The sequence below is a fragment of the Anopheles arabiensis genome, chromosome 2, assembly GCF_016920715.1.
Source record: "Anopheles arabiensis isolate DONGOLA chromosome 2, AaraD3, whole genome shotgun sequence".
In the NCBI taxonomy this organism is placed as follows: Eukaryota; Metazoa; Arthropoda; class Insecta; order Diptera; family Culicidae; genus Anopheles; species Anopheles arabiensis.
This window is the reverse complement of record NC_053517.1, coordinates 106428961-106444757: the sequence shown is the minus strand read 5'-3', so window position 1 is coordinate 106444757 and position 15797 is coordinate 106428961. Positions and strand designations below refer to the sequence as shown.

Genomic DNA, 15797 nt, shown 5'->3' with positions numbered 1-15797 from the left:
GCACCGATTTGGAGCATTGGCGAGCTCGAGAAACCCGGTTTTTGGCCTGCGTACATACTGGTTGGTTGATTACATCCGCACAGGGTGGTTAAGAATAGCAACGAAATATTGTTTTCGATTCAAAATTATTTAAATGAAAAATCACCAAATAAACAAAATCAACTATAGAAAGTAAGGTTCACAGTTTATCTATATTTATCTCATTTTTCCGAGGCCGCATAAAGCTCATTGTATTTGGTAAAACTTGATTTGTAGAGAAAGCAACGTAAATCACCATTCATACATGGACTTGTATAGCCGCGACCTCTGCCTGAATCAACTTGGCAAAACCGTGACGTCCAAGCTTTGATCAAATGTTTGCGAGAAAAAAGATACTAAAAGTACGAAACTTTGCAATCGATTCTTCCTCCTATGCCGAAACGTTGCTTGTTCAACCGTGATTGTTCAACCAACACTCGCTTCACATCGTGCTGATCTTCACACTGCTCATCCACAAAGTGTATTTATATCAGCAGACCAGGCCCGGAGTGCGCAGGTGCACCGCAGGGATGGAACGAATATCCGTGCAGGATCATCGTGCGGTGTACGAACGGTTGTGCAAGGATTATTTGAATTTGAAACTGTTGACACAGAATGCCTGCCACGGTCCGGAACGGTTGGAGCGCTGCAAACAATCAGTACGGCAAGATATCCATTCCTGTCGCAAACTTTCGCGTATCACCCAATTCGAACAGCTTGTCGCGTTGATGGAGCAGAGAAATCTGCTAAGCCTCCTGAAGCCGGATCTGATCGAGCGGTTTGTGCTGGCACTGGACACAAAAGAGGTTGGCGGCGCACTCACCTCCTACAGGGATGTGCTACGATCGCACTATGAACCTGTTCGTCGGTTCTATTTGGAAGGTATTTCTCATTCTCCCTATGGAGTTTCAATTCCCTATCTCACCTTATTTCATCACATCTTTCTTTAAAGATTTACGCCACCGGGATCGTCGAACGCTGCTGGAGAAGGAGGTAGAAAGGATTAAACTGCAAGAAGCTGCCGAACCGCCAGCATTAACGCCACGGCCGCCCACTGCAACGACAAACGCAAAGCGCGATGCGTATCTCCGGCAGCGCGAGAGCATTTACTCGCTGCTGCAGCTTGAAATTGGCAAAAGCTGGAAGGTGTTTGGCCGGTTTTTGAACGTCCCGGCGGGCGAGCTGGACGAAATCGAGGAACGCAACAGGCAGGATCTCAAGACGCGCATCTACGAGACGCTGGAGCGGGCCGAGATGCAGTACGATGACACTGCGCTGGACCAGTACGTTGGCCTGCTGCTGAAAGCGCTGGAAAGCAGCCGGCGGAAGGATCTCAAAAGAAAAATTGAAACCATGTTACAACGATAGAGTTTCGGAGAAGGAGTAGTGCAAGATTCCCTTTACCACTTTACCTTTTTGGGGAGAGATGCAAAAGCTGAATGTGCTCATAAGCAACAAACGAGCATTGAATCGTTATTGAATGTTGCTACAAGAATTATGTGATAATAAACATTAGTTTCGGGTTTGATTAGAATAATAATATTACCACAAAACGCTCACACACCATATTTTGAATCAATGTTTCATGTTCTATATTTTTCGCAATTGGTTTTCCTTGTTTTTTTTTTCGCACTGTATATAATTTACGAATATACCTTGATTAAACATAAAAAAGTAATTTAAACTGTATTACAAATTAATCAATCAGCAAATCAGCTCCCTGTTCTACGCGAGCAGGCGTGTGTGGTTGTGTGTTCAGCCGAGTAATGCTTATTTATATTCAAATTATTCCATAAACAATAGTACAGAGTAGATTAGTAGAGATAGTTCCAGAAGTAGTAGTAGTAGTAGTAGTAGTTGGTAGTTGGTAGTACACATGTGTTTTCAATACATAATCGCAACATCCATTCTATGGTATAACCTTAACTAGCAAAAAAAAAACATACGTACCAGCGCAAAACGAAGCTCTAGCTCTCCTCTCCCGCACACACCACCATCTCAAGTCCGGCTAGCTAGTAGCGGCGCAGCTTGGACAGCGGATGTGTAATGCATATTGATTACGTGTCTTCCTACTCCTTCTTCCGCTTTTTTCTCTCTCCTTTCAGTACGTATCCCTTTTCTTTACCGACTGTGTTTCGTCGTGCTAAGCTACGAACGTTCCACACGAAACGAAACAAAACTCTCCCCGAAAAAAAAAACTGATTATAACGATCCGGGGCTTGAAGACTCTATTCCCTGCTGCTCGCTCTGTGTAGCCGTAACGGATGAATAAAACAAACGAATAAAAAAGAATGAAAAGAAGCTACCTAACCAGAAGAGAACCTTTCCTTGCACCCAAGCGCACTTAAAGTTTCTGTTGCTTTTTTTCTATTTATCTGTACAAATCGCATACTGTACTTCTCTCCTGCTTCATGCCCAACACTTCTGCGTTGCATTCACGGGTCCGCGGTTGCTTCGATCCGCAAAAGCTACACACACTGTCGTCGTGCGGCTTTCTATTTCTCTACTCCGGACACACACTCCCTCCTCTCACACCTTGCCTCTGGCTGCACTATAGTTTGGGCCTTCTTCTTGTTCTCCCCTTTCTCCTGTGTTTTGCCAATATTAAGCGCGTACAATCATTGGTAAAGCTTGGCTGAAAGAAAACGAAACAAAACCTAACCGGATGAGGGCAGACGTTTGCTGATTGAACACACATACACTCGTGGGTTTTCCTGGCTTGCACGCTTCGCTTCCCGCGCACCACTGGCACCACAAGAGAAAGGAAACGGTGTGCATGGTTTAAGATCGATGCACGGATTCACGGAAAGCGCCGGTTGACCTATATTTCGTTTTTCTATTTCCACGTGAGCAATTCATTAGATCTATCCTACACAATTGCGTCCTCCCGCCACTTGTGCCTACGCAAAATCGACCGGCAGAATGTGTCGAACGATCGAACATAGTACCAGCTTGGTTGTTATGTGTTACAATCTTGGCTGTGGGGGGGGTATAAATATCAATCGCACAATGCTTAAAGCATCTCTCCCTCTCTCTCTCTATGCGCCCCCCTAGTTGACCGTTTTGATTGCGTTGCGTCGATCGATCTAACTTATTTCCCCCGCTAAGCTCACCTAAAAACAATGCTCACTGATCCACAACACGCGCTCTAGCAGCCCCGCGTTAGGCTAGGTAAAAAATGAAATCCCTTTTTCCTGTGAATATCGATGATGTCGATTGTGTGTGTTGTGGTGCTGTTTCGTTTCCTCAATCGCTTTCGCCTTTCCTCAATCGCACAGATCACCCACCTTCGATCACTACACACGCACACACACACGTACACATGTCCAGCAGTAGTTGTTAGCTCGTTCGTCATCGCGTCGTGTTGATCCGCAAACAAACCATTGGGTTTCGGACACGAGAAAAGGGCTCCGGAGAGACGGCTCGAATCAAGATTAAACGGTGTACGTCGATTTCGTCCCCGACGAGGACAGCTTCACCATCGTGTCCTTATGCATTTGGTAGTAGATGTTTTCTCGCAGGCCTAATCGCTCCTTGTACGTTCGGCCGATATCCAGCACGGCGGCGCGATTATCATAGTCAGCGGTCCAGATGGCTAAAAAAGGCAACAACAGTTAGTAATCAGCGCGCAGCGACAATTCGCCGCATACCACCAAACACCATAGAATACTTACAGATTTTATCAATCTTTTGACGAACGTTCACCGTAGCACCGCATATCTGATCCGAATGTTCGAAAGTCTCCCCAATCAGGCAGAGTACCTATTTGGGAAAATAGGGAACATGTAACTTTTCTGACCTACTGGGGTCCCTCCCAACCCCCCTCAGCAGCTCCACATACCGTATCCAGCCAGCATTTGTCCGACAGGCGCTTGTTCATGCTGATCGTCCATCGGCCACCGTGCTTGTTCGCGTCGTCCTCCCACATCGGGCGGATGTGCGACTTGAACAGCATGTAGTCACCGCCCACCTTGATCTCGGACGGGCCGCGGATGTGGTTGAACAGACTCCAGAAGTCCTCCACCGTCGAGAAGCTGGTCACCTCGTTCATCGAATCGGTCCACTTTTTCGTGCGGTCCACCTCGAGGTACCACAGCGTCCAGGTGTGCTGGAGCGGATGCTTGATCAGACACTCCGGATCGATCGACTCCGGTGCGTTCGACTGCTCGGCCAGCTCCTGGCTTTGTTCCGTAGTTTCATTTTCATTCTGCTGCTGCTGCTGCTGCTACGAGCGAATGAGAAAGCAGAACACTCAGCCGATTAGAAGGGTTATTGAAATACGGACGGGTTTTTGCAGAGGGTAATTGGTTACGGAAAGGTAATTATTAGCCGGCACTACTACTCTCACGCTGTTGTTCCAACGTCCGTTCGGCCCGTTACGATCGGGCCAGCTGTGAAGCCTTCCCAAGGAGGAAGGCTTCTGAAAAGCGATCCTTCCACTGTACATCTTAACCGTGCGACACAACTTGAACGAATAAAGGCATGGTTTCTAGCTTGGACACCCCTACCGCTCTTCACAGGCTACTGCGAATCGTTCGAACGGTTCGCAACAAGTAGTAGCGGTGTGGCCCCGGTGTATCCCTTGGTTACCGAGCGCAGGGACAACTTTTTTCGCTCAGTTTTGCCTCCTGGCAACAAGAGAAATCCTTTCGCTCGCTCCTTTGGTTTCTTTTTTCTACACGCACTCAAAATTTCCACTCCACCTTTCTCGCTCACTCCAACGCTAGCGGGCCGGGGGCCGTCTGTCAAAAGGTGTACCACCACCACCACCAGTGAAGTGAATGCAACTGCGGAAAGATAACCTCAAAGTCCGAACCCCGTTGGCAGGAGAAACCCGGGAATTCGTGCCAGTCATTTGGAGCGGTCGCGTGGCGGCTTAATTAGGGCAGGCGGTAGGCAATGCAGCGGCACAAACGCCACCTGGCCACTTTGGCCGTGCCGGATCGGTTCTGGGGAATGGTTTCCCCGCTCGCAAAACGGAACAATTTATGCCATATTTGGGGAACATACGAGGGACACGGTCACAAGTGCATTCCTCACGGCCGTACGCTCGCTCTCTCTCCCTCTCTCTTTCATTACCGCACAGCGGCGGATTACACGTGTGCCGTGATCGATTTTCCAGCTCTCATCAGCTATTCCATTTTCCGATCGCGCGAATCACGACGTCAAGGCACGGGCCCACCATACGGCACAAAAAGGGCGTTCGTCGGCAGTGTAACATTATGCAAAGACACACGGGGCACCCTCGTGAGAAGGTCGTCCATTCTTTCACTTCAATCGCGCGCACACACACACACGCGTACACACGCATACGGCACTTGGTGAAAGAATACGAGGTAAGATTTGTTTACGGTCTCCGACGGACGAACTCGTAATTCATTGATTTACCTCAGTTTCTTCATTGGTTTTGCCAGCCATAATCGGACACTGAGCTAGTTTTCGATATTTTACGTGCAAAAAAAGGAAAGAACTTCAGTGAAACTGCCAAACCAGCAAGATAGCAGGCTCCGCGATGACGCTTCAAGTCGAGCACTGATGGAAAGTGCTCGAACCGTAGCTGACAGGAGTGCCGTCGCGGTCGCGCACAGAGTGACCAGAAATACCGATGTATCTGTATTCCTACCGATTTTTTATATGCCTACCGATTCACAGATGACCGCCCTAAAACTACCGATTTTCCATTTATCCTACCGAAAATCACAGATTTTTTCGTAATACTAACCAAAAAGTCATATAACCATTTCCAAAATCACTTAATGTATAAAACTATATAGGGAAATCACTAGCAACCAGAACCAGAAGTTCAACAGAGACAACTAAGGCCCGTGTCTGCACTTCATGAAGTCGAACGCGCTGATAAAATTTCATATGCAATTTGACAGATAATGTAACCAGGCGCTCTAGCAGCAATAGAACACGACATCGAACATGAAAAATGTATAGGACTTCACATGCTTGATTTGTGGGTTATCACATCGAACATGTAAAATCCCATATATTTTTCATGATCGATGTCGCGTTCAATTGCTGCCAGGGCGTCCCAATCATTTGTTGGGTTTAATTCCCTAGTACAAATTTCAGATCGACACTTCAGAAAGGCCTCATGTGACCGCTATGAACCAAATCTAAACTATCTCCTTTAAATAAATGAAAGATGTTATTTTCTCGTGCTGCTCTTCATGGGACAGATAAGCTTCCATCTCCAACAACCCCCCCCCCGCTCCCCCGCTCAACACTTCAAAGCCTACCGAAAACTACCGAAAAATCTTAAACTCCTACCGAAAACTACCGATACAATTTTGATGCGCCTACCGAAAACCGCAAAAATAATCTGGCCACTCTGGACAGGAGTGCCGTCGAGCGGTCGCGCGACCGTCCGCTATCAAAGTCAAGGTGCGTATAGATGCCGGTTAAGCTGTGCCGCTTCAATCACGAAACGGGTGTACGACGCCATTGCCAACAGAGAGAAACAATTTCAAGACAATCGCAAGAACATCACAAGAAAGTTGGTGACATTTTAGAAGAAAAAAAGAGGGAAGGAAGTGAATGAAAAAAAAAAAACTGAAGTAGAACTGAAATTATGACGAGAAAGCTGCTGGTAATAGAAATGAAGAGGCATCTTGTATGTATGTACAGGCGGTCCCCAAGATACACGGTACCTCTTATACGCGGATTCGGAGATACGCGGTTTTCCAAATCTGACAGTTATTTGAGCAAATTGTACTGATTTGACACATCCATTGTGAAATACCAAATAATTTCCGTATTGATCGAATGTAAAATACCATTTCAAACGGTTTAAAACTGTACAATTCATTAGAAACATATGAAATAATTAATTTGGTGGCTAAAACCACCCCCTACTTACAAAATTGCACGAAAATTAGTGATATTTTGGCTGGAAATCACAAGATTCGACTTACGCGGAAATTCGAGATACGCGGTATTTTGCGGCCGATTTCGGTCCCCATTAACCGTGTATCTCGGGGACCGCCTGTACATAGGTTTTTATTAAGTTACAATATCTTAAGATATTTTTAATTTTAAGAAGACGACACACCCATTCGCTTAAACGTACTCAGCTGCACACTTGGCATGTCCAGCAGCTGGCAGAGCTCGTTTGCGTAGGCCAGTTGTGAAGCGATCATTTCCTTGATGGATGTATTGGCTGTATCGAGTTCAGATGCTTCCTTCTCCATCATTTGTTCTGCCATCTTCGACTTTGCCCTGCTGACACGAGATGCGTCGTTATTTCGGCGTCGCGCTTCCATCTGCTCCGGAGTGCGATCCTTGGCCGGGAACTGGCGAGCCATGCTCTTGTGGTACGCGATCGGAATTTCCTCATTGTTCACCGCAACCAGCGCATGCCATCGGCTGAGTGGACGGGAAGGGTGAAGCTTCTTCATGGTGGGAACTGGCCTGCTGTCGTTGAGGGTTGAAGTGGTGCTGGTAAATGTCTCTCCGCTCGATTCCAACTGTTCGCTGTGGTCACTTCCAGAAGCGATCAGAAGCCGGCTACTGTCGTTGCTGTCGTCGCTGTGCAGGAAGCTGGAAGTATCCGAGGAAGGTGTGTACTTTTGAGTGCTATCAGTGCATCCCAGGGCTGCCTTTAGAAGCTGTTCAATGTCTCGCTTCTGCAAGTTTTTGGACTGTTGCTGTAGTGCGCATAATCCGTTATAAAACTTCGATACCGTATCGTCGATGTTCGGGATTCTTTCCGAGTATGGCTTTTTGGTAGAGTTGTTAGAGGCCATAGTGATACGGTGGCTTGATGCTGACTGTTCACTTTCAGCAAAATGTTACACAAAAACAATGTTACTGCGAGGAACAGCTAGTTGCGACTGAGATAGTTTCTCTGAGATGCATCTCCCTTTTATATGGTAATTGGTTGAAGAATATATGTTTTACCCGTAGCGAAAGGATGATGCAGTGCGTAATGGTGATCGTACCTGTAACATGTACAATATTTTTCCAACGGGTACGCCAAGAGCTGTTGCATGTGCACATTTTCCCCGTTAAGTACCTGCTATCTGTACAATTGTTTTTAAACTGGGGAACATGGCATAACACATTAAGGTAAAAGATTTTTATGTTGTTCCATTTTTCATAATTTGCACCTGTTCTCATCCTACCCATAATATTTACTGGAAACGAAAAGATTATTACAAGTACAGTAGGTGACCGCTAACTGGACGTGTTTTAACTGGAGTGCTTTTTAACTGGAGGTTCGCTAACTGGAGTGATTCTCAGTTAACGAACACTTAAACGTCAAAACATGAAACATCCGGAATCTCATGAAGAGAAATTTGTCGCAAATGTGCATTTTTCAAACAAATTTTGGGTCTCTTGCCTACGTTTGCTATTAATTTATGTTATTACACGAATTACTATACTTTATATCAATATAAATGAAAAAAAAGTTTGGTATGTTTATTACAGTCAACGCCAATCAAAACAATCAACCCATAGAAACGTCACTCCAGTTAGCGAACATTGTTCGTTAAATGGAGCTTGTTTACCTCTCAGTTAGCGGTTACCTACTGTATTTTGCCAGGATGGTTACATAATATGAAACATGCTTAGGAGCATGGCTGTTATTTTGTGGTAATATCTGTTGGAGCCTGTCGAAAAGATATCTTGTATATTTGGATAAACAGTATTTGGATAGTAAGTAATACAGCTTGTTTATTTGTGTTCATGGTATTAACGGCGATCACTGTCATCGCTTGTTATTTAATTATTGATACCAGCATAATGGCGTTGGGGAGCACAGCGAGCTCGATGGCTGGATCCAGGAGAAGCGGGATCTATTGGAGATCTGGTGTCTACATGGATGGGAGGCTGGAGCCATGGATCGACCATCCTGGAGAATGATTGTAGATTGAGCCATGTCATGACGTCGCGCTCTATCGTGAGCAGGCCAACAAGAGTGAGAGATCAGCATAATGAATATTGCATTGTTGGTACATGATTTTTTGTATGGATCCATTATTGGCATTTGGTTCTGCAACCAGAGTTATCTCTCCTTTTGAGTTTCCTGGTGCAATGCAGACAATCCGTTGTACAATTTCGATGCTTTTTCGTCGATCTCCGTGATTCCGTGTAAGATTCGTTAGATACCATAATGATACCTGATACGTTGTTTTGATATTGTATATGCAATATTGATGTATGTGAAATACTACACGCTTAACGCGACAGATGCTGCTGCAAAAAGTATAGAGGATCTAGCGGAAGTCCGTAGGACACTAGACGCAGAGGCGCATATTGGTTGCCGACAAAATTATTGAATTTTAAAATCAGCAAAAGAAATGAACTATAACTATAAAATACCTATTACTATTCTATAACTACAAAATATTGCTACCAAACGAACGTATGTCTGTTTATCATTGGTGTTTTTATTAGTTTAAAATTATTTCAGAACGCTTAAATGTAGTCTTCACACTTTGCATTTCCATCAGCTGAGAAAGCTTGATAGACTGATTGGATGTTTCTTTGTCCATAATATATACATACATACTTCAACCCTCGACTTTCTCCTGCTGTAACGAGTTGCTATCATATACGTTGCTATTCCATCTGTTTTGATGTCCAATACTGGTTCGGGACTTGTGGTGACTTATCCTTATGCTACCGTCAAAATCATCACATATATTTTCTATATCTATTTTCTATATCTATATTATATATTCATCATGCCAACTATATGCATTCGATGATGGAATGCAATCGGCTGAAAGGACGAGAGGGATAAAAAGCGGAACTAGAGATTTCGATTTAGCATCAAAAGTGAAGAATCAACGGAGGAAGATTTCTTGTAAGCATTGAACGTACTTTGATGATTTTAAGTTTAAATTTTTATTATAGGTAAATGACTAAATTTCGCATCACATCTATTTGGCGCCATCTTGTCCAACTCGTTTGAACGTATTCAATTTCACCTTTGGCATGTCCAGCAGCTTGCAAAGCTCATTTGCGTAGGCCAATTGTGAAGCGATCATTTCCTTGATGGATGTATTCGCTGCACCGAGCTCTGATGCTTCCTTCTCCATCATAACTTCAGCCATCTTCGACTTTGCCCTGCTGACACGAGCTGCTTCGGTATTTCGGCGACGCATTTCCATCTGTTCCGGGGTGCGATCCTTGACCGGGAACTGGCGAGCCATGCTCTTGTGGTATACGATCGGAATTTCCTCGTTGTTCGCCGCGACCAGTGAATGCCATCGGCTGAGTGGACGGGAAGGGTGAAGCTTCTTCATTACGGTAACTGACCGGCTGTCGTTGAGGGTTGAAGTGGTACTGGTAAATGTCGTTCCGCTCGATTCCGACTGTTCGCTGTGGTTCGATTGGGTGTCGCTGTGGTCGCTCTCTGAAGCGATCAGAAGCCGGCTGCTGTCGTTGCTGTCGTCGCTGTGCAGGAAGCTGGAAGTATCGGACGAGGGTGTGTACTTTTGAGTGCTATCAGCGCATCCCAGGGCTGCCTTCAGAAGTTGTTCAATGTCTCGCTTCTGGAAGCCCTTGGACTGTTGCTGTAGTGCGGACAATCCGGTGTACAACTTCGATACCGTATCGTCGATATTCGGCACTCTTGTCGGAGATGGCTTGTTAGAGTCTTTAGAGGCCATAGTGATACTAGAAACGAAGGCTCTGACTGTGCTCTTCTAGCAATATGTTAAACGATAAAAGCTCCCTGCACTCTCGAAACTCCAAATAGAATGTTACTGCGAGGAACAGCTAGTTGCGACTGATATAGTTCCTCAGAGTGCTTCTCCAATTTATAGGTCTATTTGTTGAAATGTATCTATTACCCATACCATAAGGATAGCTCTGAGCAATGGAGTAGTACCTGTAGTTTGTTGAACACATTATTTCGGGTATGTCAAGTGATGTACCTATGTGTTTAGTGTTTTATTTAACTCGTGTGTCAAAGGTAGACGTATTGACCCTTTACCTGGACTTCGTCACACTTGTACTGTTCGTATTTACCTCGAAAATTCATATTATTTTGCAGGCAGACATACGTATTTTTTACCGGTCAGATGTATATCATCAGTTACTAGTTTTGAATATTTTATCATATAATAATAATATATGTATAAAATTTAATTTATTTTATTTTATGCTCCGCAGATTGGTATGGCGGATATGGTGTTATGAACCGAACCGTATGAATTGAAGGCACTGTAGACGAACCGCACTGCTAGTTTCGGCAAATCTGTTTTCGAAGCTGTTTGCTTTTTGTTTTATTTGATTTCACATTTTGGCACAATTATAATCACAATGGCAAATCACACAACGTTCTCGTGGGGTCTAGTTTAACTGTGTAGTGTGTAAGACTGTTTTGAGCGCAGTTGATTGATACCGATTACTAGTTACAAACACGTTTCCCCCCGGTGGATCTGCTCTAAACCTCTGTGGACCCATCCTACGTACACATCAAAAGCGCACACTAAACGAAACACTCCACTTGGTGTAGGAGAGTAGTATTTGTAAATTTATTTTGATGATTTCTCTTTTTTTTACAAAATTTATTCTCACGACTCATACTTGTTTTCTTCTTTTTGTGTACACCTACATATATGCACACCATTTGCACGCTGGCCTTTTTTTGTTGTATGCTTCATACAGCAAGAGAACACTTGCTTGCAAACGCGCGCACTGTTCTGTACACGCGTTGTACGGCAAACTTGGTTTACAGCCTTGTTTTACGGTTAAATTTCGACATGGTAATACATCAGCTCTGTGTTGCCAACCAATGCATGCGTACTTTCTTTTTCCTTGAAACCATACCGCATCTTTGCTTTGAGGCGAGGGAAAGTTTGGGATTTTTTTGACATAAAATTCCGACAATCTAGCTAATGCACAGTTTCCGCTTACAGATTGCGCCGTATCAGTGGACTAGATGGTTCGCAACAAAGGTCAGTTTGGCGAGTTGTAGAAAGCATGTAAAAGTGCACGATCACTGATTGCGAATCGCAAATAACATTTGGTAGCAGATCTAGTAACGTAAACAACAGTAGAACCACGTTCCTATGAGGAAAGCAGCAAATAGGTAGTGTAATCCTTGTTTGAAGTAACGTTGCATTTGATGCAACGTATGCTAAAATTCAATAAGGATCGTTCGTCGATTAGAGAAAAATAAAACAAAATTATATATTGCATGTAACAAAAACCTCTCAGGACGAAGATGGGAACGACACCATCCAAACTCGATCCAAACGAACCAAAAAAACGGTCAAACCAATCTGGTTGGTGGTATTGTGTGTCGTTAGCTAAACTTCGGACAGTTACTACAGCACAGCTTTTGCTAAACAAAACAGTACTAGGGATTGTGGTTCATTTCGGTTTCATTTGTTGGAAGATCCAGTCAATACAAAAAAAAAAGAAGATAAAATAACAATTACAATTGCAACAAGGATATCACCCTATGGCTATATGGCATAATTGGAAGCAGTAGCAGTAGCAGGCTTGAATAGCTATTTAATGTACAGTTACACGCCTAATGTAGGGAAAGCTTTGCGACGCTTTCTCGCCCGTTTCGATTTGTGATTTTGCAAACAGTAGTAGCCGCGGCAGCACTTGAAAAGAAGTAAAACCTTATCACAGTGAGATCAGAATGCGGTTTCGCTAGTATGGGGCAATATGCCACTCGTATAGTGACCGGCTGTACGCTTCGTTCCGATCTCAATTGCTTACTCCTTATTACACACCACCTGCTCTGCTGCCTATGTTCTCTTCTTGCCGTGTGAGCGCATCTCGTCCGTTCAATAGGTAATACAAAGTTTTTTAAAAAACAACATTCATCCGAAAATTGGACATCGTCAATAGGGAGGAGGGGGTGGGGGGTTACGCGCCCCTCGGACTAAGAACTGGGGGGGAGTAGGGGTTCTAATCTATCTAACGCTTACATGTTTGCAGGGCAATGATTAGCTTGTTTGCGTTTCGTTTAGACATCGATGCCATGCCTCCCTGCTTTAACTTGCCCTTTCTCTCTCTCTCTCTCTTTGAATGGTGTGGCGCACATATGCTAGTGTATCTGAACGTTTTGTTTACCGTTTTTTTCGTGTTTGCATCAAGCAGCAACCTATTCTTAGTACATTTTGCAGGGTCTGACGGTCCATCGCGCTTCGCGGGCAACCCTTTTGTGTTTTCGTGTGTCCATGTGTTTGTATATATGTAATATGTGTTTATGTAAAACTATATCACCCATCTAAATATTCCATTTTGCTTGCACATCATCACTCCGGTCGACCCAAGGCTCCGGTTTCGTTTGCGAACGTTCCTTTACACACTCTCTTTTTCCCCTGCTTTCCTTTCCAGTTTGAAAGTTTAACCTCAACCTCCTACCACGCGTATCTTGCACACCTTCAACAACGACGCATCCGTGGCGTGAGACGAGAGAGGGAGTTTAGTACAATATAGTTAACAACAATAACACAAACAGCAACAACTTTGCGTTCACAAATATCCTTCCTCTTTTTTTAAAAACAAAAAAAATACACATCTCTTCTCTGAACGTTTGTAACCTGAAGCACCTCTCAACATCTTCCTACCTGCCTATATCACGCATTCCTTGTTCTCTCTGTTCTCTCTCTGTCTCTCTCTGTCCCCGTATATATGTATGTATATATCTATCCTCCTCCCGCAAAAACGCAATTCCCGCCCAATCATTCGTGCTCCTTCACTGTGGTAGGCAGGCTCACAAAACTGGCCGAAGGGCTGGCATTTGCCGGTGCCGGTGGTAATCATGTCATGTATCGCATAACTTCGCGTAAGGCATACAGCAGCTCCGCCTGATTGCGGGCTTCCAAGATCATAAGATTGATGTGAACCTGGAGAGAGAGGACAGAAGAGCAAATTGATCGTTTAGAAACTCTGAAGCAACCACTGGTGTCGTACCAATGATACATTACCTTTTCACTGTGCTGCAGCTCCACCAGCACACTGTCGTAGTCCAGCTTGGTGATGCGCTCCGGGAAGCAGCAGGCCGTCTTGATGAACATCTTGAGCGAGCGGTCGAGCAGCTGGTTCACCTCGCCGTAATCGTAATCATCGTGGCGGATGCCGTAGATGCATTGGATGTAGTTCCAGATGGCACGACGAAACTTGGACGTGTCGACATTCGTCCGTCCCGCGATCGTGTAGTACGTTAGATTGTAGGCCGCCCGGAACTTGTCGTCCAGATAGAAACCGACATCATTGTACAACCTGCCGGGAAGCAAGCGTATTGTTAGTTTGTTGTTGCCAACGCTGTCGGATAGTAATTGCGTCCACTTACCTATTTACTAGTGAGTATCCATGATCGTCCCAGGAGTAGTCCTGTATCCGGAACGTTTGCGGAATGTTTTCCGCACCGCGGCGCGCAAAGTCCTGATATGTGAAGCCGGGATCGTCCACGTAGCGGCCTAGCTGCTGGGGCACGTCGGCTGGCGCCTCCCGCACCACCGGCGGTAGCTCGGCCGCCTGCTGCTCCACGTGCTTGAAGCGATTGCTCAGCTCCGTCTCGCTGCACTCGTCGTTCTTCTCCGACAGGCGCTTCATGCGCTGCATCAGCGCATCGACGGTCACTTCCGGACGGATATTGGCTGGAAGGAAAAGCGGAGCCTGTCAGTAATTGAACTCCCCGGACCATAAACTGTGCCATCTCTCTTACCATCATCACCATTCGGGAGGTTTTCGGGATGCTGAGAATTGTACAGATCATTCAAACGGTTGAAGGCAGTCTTCTGGGTGAGAACGTTATTGTTTTCGATTTTGTGACTAGCGCCGTCCAGCTCCTGGGTGAGGCCGCAGGAGAACACGAACGAGGACAGCGAATGGTAGTGGGCCAGCAGCACGATCGCGTGCACCACCTCGGACAGCGACCAGCTGTTCTGTCCTTTTGTGAGTCGCTGTAGAGAAAGCAAGAGGGAAACATGTTCGATTAAGCAACCGGAAGGATATCTATGGGAGTTCTTTCACGGGGGTCCCTTACCTCAACGTGTTCCTTGTTCAGTAGCCACGGGCGATGGGCAAGGATTTTGTTGATGTCGGAAATGGCACGTAGCTTCGGGGGGATGTGTTCGAGCCCGTTCAGCCAGTTCGGGTCGCCACCGTTCGCTAGGAAGATTTCTTCGTACAGGTTAACCAGGTACGTGCATTTGTGGCGGGCAGCGGCCTAACAACGAAGCGAAAAACGTTAGATTAGTAAGCGCTACTGATATAGAAACATGGAAAAACAAAGCTTACCATTATCGCTATGTAGTTCCTATAGTCGTACGGTAGCGGCCCATCACACTGCATGACGAACTTCTGTGTGTTGAGAAAGTGGTCCAGATAGCGGGGATGGTAAGCGATCACCTTGGTGACATGGTCCAGATTCGAGCTGTCTGTTGGCGAATTCTTTGAGCCATACTGCAATGAAGAAGAAGAGGAAGAAGAAAAATGCTTATTATTAAAAGGAAGAATTGGAACATGAGTTGCACAAAACTAAGCCAAACAATATGATCATAGATCATCCAATGGAACCAATGAGTAATGAGCGCGAAGCTACGTGGGCAGTAGTAAAATCTTTAATCGGAAGATGTCCTCCCGCAGAAATTATCGCCAACCCGTGGTCATTGACCTGCAACGACCTGGGCCACAGGTCCTGATAAATCCAATGACTCTGACGTCAATGACGTCGTCGAGATGGTTCGCGAGCGGATTGACCTCGCGAATCTACGCTGACTCCCATTTTTTTTGTGTGTAACTCACGTACTCCCCGTTTTCTGGATCGTACTAACGACCCAATCGTC

General features: G+C 45.3%; 4 protein-coding genes across 11 annotated transcripts in view; 1 reads left to right on the top strand and 3 right to left on the bottom strand.

Moving 5' to 3' along the window:
* The first annotated feature begins 298 nt into the window (after positions 1–298).
* LOC120898144 (fas-associated death domain protein) lies at positions 299–2232 on the top strand. The gene is made up of 2 exons (XM_040303591.1): positions 299–900; positions 971–2232. Exons 1-2 carry the CDS (start codon positions 549–551, stop codon positions 1384–1386), a joined length of 768 nt encoding a protein of 255 aa, XP_040159525.1. The 5' UTR covers positions 299–548; the 3' UTR covers positions 1387–2232.
* On the bottom strand, positions 1761–5562 carry LOC120898142 (eukaryotic translation initiation factor 4E1). Of its 8 annotated transcripts, none has more exons than XM_040303590.1 (4): positions 5407–5562; positions 3860–4240; positions 3693–3780; positions 1761–3613 (listed from the first exon to the last, which is right to left on the bottom strand). In XM_040303590.1, exons 1-4 carry the CDS (start codon positions 5434–5436, stop codon positions 3453–3455), a joined length of 660 nt encoding a protein of 219 aa, XP_040159524.1. In that variant the 5' UTR covers positions 5437–5562; the 3' UTR covers positions 1761–3452. The 8 variants fall into 8 exon arrangements, with proteins under 8 accessions (XP_040159524.1, XP_040159523.1, XP_040159518.1 ...); XM_040303589.1 differs by having other exon boundaries at positions 3860–4243; positions 5407–5561; XM_040303584.1 differs by lacking the exon at positions 5407–5562 and adding an exon at positions 4331–4586.
* A 4293-nt stretch (positions 5563–9855) lies between these two features.
* LOC120908411 lies at positions 9856–11123 on the bottom strand. The gene has a single exon (XM_040319374.1). The coding sequence runs from the start codon at positions 10644–10646 to the stop codon at positions 9915–9917; it is 732 nt and encodes a 243-aa protein (XP_040175308.1). The 5' UTR covers positions 10647–11123; the 3' UTR covers positions 9856–9914.
* A 348-nt stretch (positions 11124–11471) lies between these two features.
* The window catches only part of LOC120908410 (sestrin homolog), a 31650-nt gene continuing 27324 nt past the window's right edge, over positions 11472–15797 (bottom strand). Inside the window, exons 3-8 of the mRNA XM_040319373.1 lie at positions 15250–15414; positions 14996–15178; positions 14675–14912; positions 14300–14606; positions 13935–14229; positions 11472–13853 (exon numbers count right to left, since the gene is read on the bottom strand). Coding sequence (XP_040175307.1) covers positions 13767–13853; positions 13935–14229; positions 14300–14606; positions 14675–14912; positions 14996–15178; positions 15250–15414 — 1275 coding nt within the window. The 3' untranslated portion in view covers positions 11472–13766. The remainder of the gene's footprint in view (positions 13854–13934; positions 14230–14299; positions 14607–14674; positions 14913–14995; positions 15179–15249; positions 15415–15797) is intronic.